General features: G+C 38.2%; 2 protein-coding genes and 1 long non-coding RNA gene across 4 annotated transcripts in view; 1 reads left to right on the plus strand and 2 right to left on the minus strand.

Moving 5' to 3' along the window:
- LOC103365329 (uncharacterized) overlaps positions 1–236 on the plus strand; it is a 9,296-nt gene extending 9,060 nt beyond the window's left edge. The window contains exon 2 of the long non-coding RNA XR_520601.1: positions 11–236. This is a non-coding gene — a long non-coding RNA (uncharacterized LOC103365329). The remainder of the gene's footprint in view (positions 1–10) is intronic.
- LOC103365328 (C-C chemokine receptor type 4) lies at positions 228–3,918 on the minus strand. Of its 2 annotated transcripts, XM_008292747.1 has the most exons (4): positions 3,698–3,918; positions 1,706–1,848; positions 1,275–1,447; positions 228–959 (listed from the first exon to the last, which is right to left on the minus strand). In XM_008292747.1, exons 1-4 carry the CDS (start codon positions 3,700–3,702, stop codon positions 252–254), a joined length of 1,029 nt encoding a protein of 342 aa, XP_008290969.1. In that variant the 5' UTR covers positions 3,703–3,918; the 3' UTR covers positions 228–251. The 2 variants fall into 2 exon arrangements, with proteins under 2 accessions (XP_008290969.1, XP_008290968.1); XM_008292746.1 differs by lacking the exon at positions 3,698–3,918 and having other exon boundaries at positions 1,706–2,963.
- Positions 3,919–5,906: 1,988 nt separating this feature from the next.
- LOC103365330 (C-C chemokine receptor type 2-like) lies at positions 5,907–9,131 on the minus strand. The gene is made up of 3 exons (XM_008292748.1): positions 9,015–9,131; positions 7,464–7,616; positions 5,907–7,168 (listed from the first exon to the last, which is right to left on the minus strand). Exons 1-3 carry the CDS (start codon positions 9,019–9,021, stop codon positions 6,279–6,281), a joined length of 1,050 nt encoding a protein of 349 aa, XP_008290970.1. The 5' UTR covers positions 9,022–9,131; the 3' UTR covers positions 5,907–6,278.
- Between the last annotated feature and the right edge of the window lie 686 nt (positions 9,132–9,817).

Below are 9,817 nucleotides of genomic sequence, written 5' to 3' on the forward strand. Positions count from 1 at the left end.
ACACAGACACATGCGCACACAATTTGTCCTCTGTGTAGTTTCTGAGTTTAAAAAAAAATACAGCCCTCCAAACACATATGCACTGATCCCACTGTGTGGGTGACACCTTTGTAATATTCTAACCTGTCTAATCATGTGATCTAACCGGTGTGTAGAAAGCTCCTAAACACACACACACACACACACACACACACACACACACAATTTGCAAACACATAGGTGGGCACCACAACTATGCAGATGACACCGTTCTAATAATCTGATCTAACAGGTGTGTGAGAAGTCTCTTTTTCGGTGGTGTCTCCCTGACTCAAAGTGTTTCTGGTCAGGTAACTCCAGGACACGTATTTAGACAGCACACTCCCCAATGACTTCCTAAACTTCTCTCCTATTAATGCATACACCACTGGATTTACACAGCAGTGGGACAGCGCAATGATCTCAGCAAAGTTTAAGGCAGAGCTGATGGCTGTTGAAACATTACAGTTGTTCAGGATTTGAAGCTGCTCCAGTGTCTGAAGGAAAACTGTGACATTGTAGGGAACCCAACACACCACAAACAGACACACGATGGTGAAAATCAGCTTCACAGCTCTGTTCTTCTTGGAGTTCCTGCACTTTGAGAGCACAATAAGGATTTTCACATAGCAAAAAACCATGATTGGAAGGCACACAAAAAGGCCCACTGTGTTCTCACTGAAGTTTCGCCGCAACTTCCAAAAGTTCTTGCTGTCTTCTGGGTAGATTGGCTGGCACTGGGAGCCATCTGTATCTGTCTCCAAGGTGGCAAATATCACCTGAGGGACTGCCATGATGACAGATATGACCCAGATAGTGATGCTGGCTGTGATTCCATAGCGAAATGTTCTGGCTCGAACAGCTGCCACAGCGTGGACGATGGCCAGGTAGCGGTCCACACTCATTAGGGTCACAAACAAAGTCCCACTGTAGAAACCTAACTGTTCAGAGGAGCAGAGGAGGTAGCTGGGTAAGAACAGGATGTGACATGACATGAGGTTTGACTTCACCAGCTTCAGTGAAAGTTTTCACTGAGCCGACATTACACGTCAGCTGTTCCACTCGTCACATGAGGTCAGTTGCTGTCACCATAGGAAACATCTGATAAAAAATATCTATAGAGTTCTTCTTTCTAAATGACAAGTTATCTGTTCTACTCTGTCTTAAATGTCAGAATATAAACAATTTGTCAGAATTTGTGTTTTAAATAGTGAAAACAACAATAATCATTTTTGCAAAAAATGTAAAAGCCCCACCTGATAGACTCCTGTCATCACCTTGCATGAAACAAGGCTCTGGGAACTGTAGGCCCAGAGTGGCAGGGATACAGTAAGTAAAAGGTCAGACAGGGCCAGGTTCAGGAGGCAGACATCTGTCATCGTTTTCAGCTTTATGTACCGCAGGAGAACCCAGAGAACTGTACTGTTGCCTGTGAAATCAATTCAAAATATTAATTCAATTCAATCCAATGTTATTTATATAGGCACAAAATCTATGCCCTTGGTAAGGTAACTTGAGTCAAACTCAAATTCAGTTGAAACACATATGAGTTATATGTTTTAAAAGCCCGTCAATGGATGGACGATAAATGCGGTGGTATTGTGGTATTTGTACTTGTGTAAATACAAATAAAATACTATAATGAAATAATATATTCTTTCAAAAATTCAGGCCTTTGTGAACATACCTAGTAGACCGAGACAAAACAGCACATAGTAAAGAACCAGCATGACTGTCTGTCTGTTGGGGAAATCTGTGGTGTTGTCTTCATTGCAGCCGGATTCATACTCATAGCTGTACGATGACTCGTTGTCTGACATGTTCATGCTGCTGTGTGGGACAAAACAGAACATTTACTCAATACTGCACTGCAACAGTGGTGCAAAATTTAAGCAAAAGAAGAAATAAGAAATAAATAAATGACAAATAAATAAAAAGAAATGACACTCTGAAGTCCAAAACCTGTTTCTTTTGTGGTCCTTGATGCAAAGAAGCAGAATCACACTCCTACCAGCGCCCCAACCAGTAAACATCAAATTTTCAATATTTACAACCCAGAAATAACACTGATCTTCCAAATTTCCACATCTGCGAATTTGCCCCTCTCCTTAAAACTGTGGTGACAATTTCTTTCAACATGCATAGACAACTTAGTCTAGTTTATCGCTCCACTTATTTCGGCATTTAACAGACATCATAAAGAACCAACAGAGGGTTCAGCAGAGGGACATGACCATCTCAATATATATAAAGCACACATTTGTTCACAAACTATTTGTTGTCCTTATTCAGTTCGTTACATAAGATGAACTTAAATCTGTTCTCATTGTAACGTGACTGAATTATTGAGACATTCAAATTTTTACATCTACTTACTTTGCAAGGCACTCTTCAGACTTTTGATTCTATTTTCTTATATATATATAGAAAAAAACTGAAAAAATAAAAATCTCTGAAGGGTTTGTAAAAATAAACTGTCATAAATCTTTAAGATACAAAAATAGATGCTTCTCCTCTTTTTTTGAGACATATTCCTGCTCATCACCATGATGACTGAACGGCATGTGTTTCACATCATAGATATTTACAATAAAGTCCTTTATTATACAGATCTATGTTTCACACTGAATATTCTTTAGAGATTAAAAAAAAAAAAACTCAAAAGAAAACGTCAACACATAACATTCAAGACTCTACAATTCTACAATTTCATTTGGCAGATGCTTTTATCCAAAGCGACGTACATCTGAGATCCTCCTCCTCAACCGCAAAGCCCTCCATCATCTGGTCCCCCTCTACCTCACAGACTTGAGCCTTTTCTGCTGCTGCTCCCACCCTCTGAAACTCCCTTCCATCTCCCCTCTGACACTACTTTGGCGTCCACACATTCAAATCCCTCTCAAAAACTCACCTATTCAATTTTTTATACCTGCTTTCTATACCTGCTTTTTAAAAAAAAAAAAAAAAAAAATCTTCTTTTTATTCAGCTTGTTTGTTTCTGTTTATATCCTGTGCCCTGTAAAGTGACTTTGAGTATCTTGAAAAGTGCTATACAAATAAAATGTATTATGATTATCATTTGAAACTGTCATGAATGCAGACATATTACTGGACTTTCCTGCCCTTTAAGTTGAACTTTTCAGAAACATTTTATGAGTCACATCAGAAAGGCCTCAGTAACAAAACACTTTGAATATCAACTGCTGTTTTGTCAAACCTAAAATGTAATTAAATAAAAATAAAATAACATAAATGAAAAACAAATACACCACAATATTTGTCATTTTGGTGGATGGTAAAAGCAAAGGTAAAAAGGTAAAGGTAAACGCAATATTTTCAACCATCATCATCCTTGATCTAGATTAATTGCTGACATGTCTATGCATATCGCAGACTTCCTCCTATTCTGACCATAATCAAATACATGTCATCTCTTAAACCACAACTCTAACATTTGTTCTTTCACTCTCAACTTACACAGAACCACTAGCTCCGACACCCGTGCCGACCCTTATTTCCTGTGGCTGACATAGTTTACACACACACACACACACACACACACACACACAGGCACACTTGTACAGTTAAGTCTCAGCTACACACAGTGTTTGCTGATGTAGCAGATGAATGAGATAAAGTAAGTTAGGTAAATATTTCAGAATTGAAATGCTGTGCTTACCACATTCTCTGCCAAAGTCACTGCTCCTACACTTGTATGTTCTTGTGTTGCTCATCAAGCCTGGATGTCATCCTGTCGATGCGCATTGCTTGCCTTTTGTGTCAAATCCTGCTGCAGAACTCATTTCTGGTAAGGTGAGCTCTGGGTTTTGTTGTTTCCTCCGCATTGTGTTAAATGTGCAGAGAAGTGTCAGTGCGGTTTTCTGAGAAATGTCCCTTTGTGCGTTAACGTCAGACGAGAAAAAAACGGGGAAAATGTATTCTAATGAGGAGCTTTTCTCTGTTTCTTTTATCTTTTTCATACTCACTTCCAGAGCTTAACTTGCTTGCTTTGACTACATACTTGAGTACGCTCATATTTAAAGAAATGTATTGTGCATGGTAGTTCAAATATTAGTCAACCTGGATTTATTTTGGTGATAATACATCTCTAATAAATAACTGTGCATCAAATAATTTGATCTGTGACTATATAAAAAGACACCTTCCTACTTTACTGTATCTCTTTCTTTAAACCTTCTTAGCTAAGTGTTACAGGAACTAACATGTTTAATTTAAGGTAAAGAAGCAACTTTGTCATTTGTAACTGTCATTACAGTGACACAAACAACAAAATAGAGTGCCAGCTGCAAACCACTCCTCACAACACGAACAACTATGCTCTCCAACATGACAAAGAAGTTGAAAAACCCAGTATATGACAATGATTTCTGGTAAGTGCAAGATTTATTGTTAAAAAAAACAAACAATAAACAAACAAACTATTACACAAATCCTTATATTGGAGAATAAAAGATGAGAGGATAGAAAACTTTCATAAGTTTTGGTGACAAAGTACTGATACAAACCATTGTTACATGATACAACAAACAAACAACATGAACAAAAAATGAGTATAACCTAGAACATCAGCAACTTAGCAATGAAGTATTAGGCAGACATATGTGAATAAATGTAAGACATTGTATGGACGTTGAGCAAATCACACCTAAAACAGCAGTAAAATTAACTGAAGATAAAAAAACAATAGAAGAATGTAATGAAAATTAAAATAGGCAGCAAACATAAACATTAACATACTCTCTCTCTCGCTTTATATATATGTATGTGTGTGTGTGTGTGTGTGTGTGTGTGTGTGTGTGTGTGTGTGTGTGTGTGTGTGTGTGTGTGTACAAAGGTGAGGCATAAAACAATGCTGGCAAGTTTTTTCAACACCAAAAGCTTAAAATTCATGATAAACAATGACGTATGAATGTACAAAATGTGCTAAATTAATCTAGTTCCGCTGTTGTTGCCTTCAGTTGTCATTTGAATGAAGACATTTTTTCCACATGAAAGTGAAAACCAATACATTCCATGTTGTTTTAGATAACATATATTTCCCTTCATGTCGCATGCTCAGAAAAATGTGTGAAGAAGAAAAACATTAAAAACAGGAAGGTTTAAAGTTATAGGCACAGGCAACAAAGTTTGTGGTTACAGACTCAGTCAGAAACACGGTTTAGTTTCCTGCCAGCGTCACCAGGACAGGGAGGGGCAATGCATCGAGTTTAGAAAATGCCTATAAAAAGTAAGAAGGCATGTGGAGGACCCTGAAGTCAACTGAATAAGATTCTTTGGTGTGAAGAGATCACAATTTTGCTTTTTGTCCATCAAAGTAGACGCAAGGTTTGGCACCAAACACCAAACACTGCACAGTGTCACAAACACACCACCCCCACCATGAAGCGTGGTGGTGGCAGCGTCATTGTGTGAAGCATGGTGGTGGCATCGTTATGACGTGGGGATTCTTCTCGACAGCAGATCCTGGAGGGCTCGCAAAAGTAGTGGGTAAAATCACTGCAGCAGAGTAAAGAGAAATCCTGGAGGACGATCTGATGCAGTCTGCAAGAGAACTGTAACTTGGGAGAAGATTTTTTTCCCAGCAAGATAATGATAGGAAGCAAACAGAAAAAGCTATACGGAAATGGTTTACAGACCACAAGGTGAATGTTCTTAAGCCCAGACCTCAATCCAACTGAGAATTTGTAGCTACACTTGAAAAAGACTGTTCACTCACGATCCTCATGCAACTTGACAGTTTTGCAGAAGAATGGGGTAAAATTGGAGCGTCCAGATGTTCAGGTTCATTGAGAGTTTGCACACAGGCTCAATGCTGTAACTGCAGCCAAAGGTGCATCTACATATGCCATTGCTTATTTTAAGTTTTATATTTTGAATGAATTAACATTACTTTGTAGAAATCTGTTTTGGCTTAAACACAATTGTCTTTTTTTTTTTTGCCAGTTATTTTTTCATATAGTCAAATTATACTGATCATCATTCAACACAAAAAACATTTCAAGCGAAAAACTTCCAAGGAGGGTGAATACCATTTATGGACGGTGTAGATGATGGTGCTATTAGGTCTATCTTGATTTATTTTTTTTAAATAATGAACGGCCATGTACATAAGGCAGCTACTAAAAACACTGATTAATACAAGTGCCATAGGTGAAAGAAAGACAAACAGAAAATCCTTGTAAAGTGAACAATGCTCTGCAGGCGATGTTCATAAAACATATTTCACCCACCCAACTTGTCTACATGACAAGGGTTGAGGTGATATCAGAGGACTTAGATACCATTGAGCTTCTCCTGAATGAGCTTTCTGGGAAATCTCTGCTTAGATGAGGTATGCACTTTCTCATCATCTGCAAGGCTCGTTTCATGAACTTCTGCCCCACAAAGGCGTAAATGATGGGGTTCAGGCAGCAGTGAGTGTAAGCGAAGGCCTCAGTCACTATTATTGCCAGTCTTAGATTTTTGTCCCAGGTGCAACTACTTGCATCTTTAGACTGCAGAAAGCTCAAGAAACAGGAAATGTAAAATGGGGCCCAGAACACGAAGAAGACAATCACGATGGTGATGATCAGCTTGACAATGCGGTGTCTCTTTGTAGTCTTCATGTTCACCAGCGTGGGGATGATCCTGGAGTAGCAAACTACCATCACCAACAAGGGAATCACGAGACCCAATACACTTGTTGTGAACAGCTCATAATGTTTCCAGTCCTCGTTTTCTGGGGGGTAGAAACATCCATACCCGTGAGACTCATTTGTTACCTTTGTGAAGATAAACGCAGGCATAGAGACACACAAGCTCAGAATCCAAACAAACACGGTCAGAGCCAGGCCTGCCCGCATCGTGCGATATTTTGCCGCCTTGTGAGTGTGCATGATGGCCACGTAGCGGTCCAGTGTCATCAAAACCATGAAGAAGATGCTGCTGAAGAAGCCGAAGGTGTGGGAGCCAGAGGTGAAATGGCACATAAAGTCTCCAAAGACCCACTCTTTGACCACAGCCTGGTGAGCGTAGAAAGGCAGCATGAAGACGAAGAGGAGGTCAGAGAGAGCCAGGTTGAAGAGGCAGAGGTCTGTCAAGTTGGTCTGGTTGCGGTGCTTCACCAGGACACACACCACAAGGCCGTTACCTCCAGAGAGACAGAGAGAGAGAAAAAAAAAACGTTAGCAGGGCTGTCTGTCAGATTGTAGTACTACATGTAAAGAAGTGAAAGGAAGGACTCTCTGTCTCTCTCTCCCTCCCCCTCTTTCTCTCACTTTCTAACAAAACATCTTCATCCTATTGTATTATTATCAAGATTGGGACTTTCTTTCTGTTCCAGTCCCTGCAATGAATGCAATAAAACTGTGTCAATAGTTGCACATCCCTACAGTTTACACAGCACATGCGCACACACACACACACACACACACACACACACCTACCTATGAAGCCCAGGATGAAAACCAAACTGTACAGACTGGCCAGATACACCATGCTGAAGTCCTGCATACCAGTCAAGTCGCAAGGAGAGACGCTTGAATTGTCATCATAGTAGGATGAATAATCATACGTCGTGGGGGTGATATTTAGGTCATCTGCGGACAGAGAAATTTCTTTCAATACTCCTTTTTTTTTAACACCTTTGCATTAAGATACAGTATATTCAACAATTTACAAGAAAACAGTCAGCATTTTTATAGGGACAGAAAAACAGTAATAAAAAATAAAGTTTCAACTAAAATAACATTGCTGTTTCTAAAAAGACATGTTTCAGCTTTTCAAAGTCACCTTTCTGTGCTGTAAGATTCACAGAGAATATTCTGTTCAGCTTCACTATATAAGTGTAAAGGCAGAAATTGAAGCAGATTAAAACTGAAGTGAACCAAATCTATGTGCAAATATAAGCAAAACTCTCAGCATTCATTATTCCTACAACACTTGGGTGAAAATGGTTGATTGTGGTTACTATGCCACCTGCTGGTTATAAGAGGTAATCTGCTCACACACATGGACTATTTACTCTTCACATTTAAAGATGGAGTCTATGTAAGACTAACAACACTTACCTAGAGAGCATGTTTAAATAGTTAACATGTAGCAGATTTATTGCATTTATTAGTGCACAGAACGCGGTGGAATAGTGCTGTGCAGATTGGTACCAGTGACCTTGTTTGCTTCCCATTTACAAAACTGGGACCGGGCAGACAGAGGACTGTGGGGAGCTATTCACTGAATTTGACTGTCTTGGATAACAATCATTGATTTTACCTTCATTCTACAAGGATGTCAATGCTTTATGATAAGGGTTTTGAACTTATCACCACTGAACATGAACACTTGTTTCAAAATTGGTCATGTCTGGCTGCATGCCCATTTTTTGGTTTCATGTCACCTAACCACTCAACCATGTACCACCATACACCTGCTAAATCTGATAAATATCAGCTTCAAAAAGTAGGTAGATATAATCTAACTTAACAGATGTTTGATGGCGACGAATAATGGACAATTTTTAAGACAGGATAATTCAAGTATTTTGATCTGTTTTGAAACATATGTTCAAATATGGTACGACATAATGAGCTCAAGAGCGTAATCCAAAGATAATGAATAAGTATGCCAAATTACAGCATTTGAATTTCAACACTGACTATGTGTTAAACCTTAAACATCACACATCATAACACAAATATAATACATATACATAAAATATGTTTTCACAGTTTGTGTAATTATTAGAATCAGAATCCTTTAACGTCATTATACCCAAAAAACAGCACAATGAACACTGGGTGCAAGCCCATTCAGTGCGAAGAACAACTATAAAGTAACTGTGCAAGATAAAAACAAGACGTTTGTAGAGCCTTGAGATGTCTCTACGCTAGAATTGTTTATATATATTTATATATACACATATATATGTGTGTATATATATATACACACACACACATATATACATACATACATATATATATATAATACAATGTATTTACCTGACATGGTGATGTCTCAGTGATGCCTTTTCCAATCAGGTGAAGTCAGAATGTCCACTTCAAAGCTCTGTGTTTCTGTTTCTCTGTCTGGATCTGTATGGATGTGAGATGTTGAGATGAACTGTCACAAAGTAAGCAGTCCCCCAATAATAAGCACAGAAACAGAAGTGCAGATGTTGTTTCCTGCACGTCCCCTGTGAGATCTTTATCAGGAGCGGTTCATGACAGTCAAAATAATATTTCACACCTACAAAAGAGTGATTGCTAAATTAGTTTGAAGGTCAAACGTGTTGTTTTAACTACATTTACCCAGAGTTCAACTGATTAGAACTGCATATAGAGATCATGTTTTTATTTTTTATAAAATGAGGGGGGGGAAAAAAACCCCCAAAAAGATAAATTTAGGCAAATCCATTTCATCAAACTAATGATGAGTTAGATTTACACAGGTTATAATTCCTAAAATATTTCAGGGATGGCATGTTTTGGTCAATTTTGGTTTAACTGTATTTGATTAAAGTGTATGTGGTTTCAATGTAACACTCACATCACAGGTTGTAGCTATACATAAGACGTGTATAAGATTAGTTCAGTAAAGATTTCAATTTTTTGTTAGTTATGTGCATTACACCAAACAAACAAATGAACAAAAAAAAAAAAAAAAAGCAAACATTATCCCCAAAAAGCTGCCATTTTAAAAGGCATTTTGGAAGTGTTGTTACACTGTGTCTTATTTTTGGTTTCATATTTCTGTCATATTATCATTTTATCTGTTGTTATAAAGACATCTATTTCAAGTTTAT

This window comes from Stegastes partitus, unplaced genomic scaffold (genome assembly GCF_000690725.1).
Source record: "Stegastes partitus isolate 25-593 unplaced genomic scaffold, Stegastes_partitus-1.0.2 Scaffold829, whole genome shotgun sequence".
In the NCBI taxonomy this organism is placed as follows: domain Eukaryota; kingdom Metazoa; phylum Chordata; class Actinopteri; family Pomacentridae; genus Stegastes; species Stegastes partitus.

What these genes read in the sequence shown, in the direction of transcription:
- LOC103365328 (XM_008292746.1), bottom strand. Translation starts at nt 1,871, where the DNA reads ATGTTCTGTTTTGTCCCACACAGCAGCATGAACATGTCAGACAACGAG. An exon ending in GTTTTGTCTCGGTCTACTAG is followed by an intron (nt 1,448 to 1,705) that starts GTATGTTCACAA and finishes TTGATTTCACAG; the next exon opens with GCAACAGTACAGTTCTCTGG. An exon ending in TGATGACAGGAGTCTATCAG is followed by an intron (nt 960 to 1,274) that starts GTGGGGCTTTTA and finishes TCCTCTGAACAG; the next exon opens with TTAGGTTTCTACAGTGGGAC.
- LOC103365330 (XM_008292748.1), bottom strand. An exon ending in TTTCATCCTGGGCTTCATAG is followed by an intron (nt 7,169 to 7,463) that starts GTAGGTGTGTGT and finishes GTCTCTCTGGAG; the next exon opens with GTAACGGCCTTGTGGTGTGT.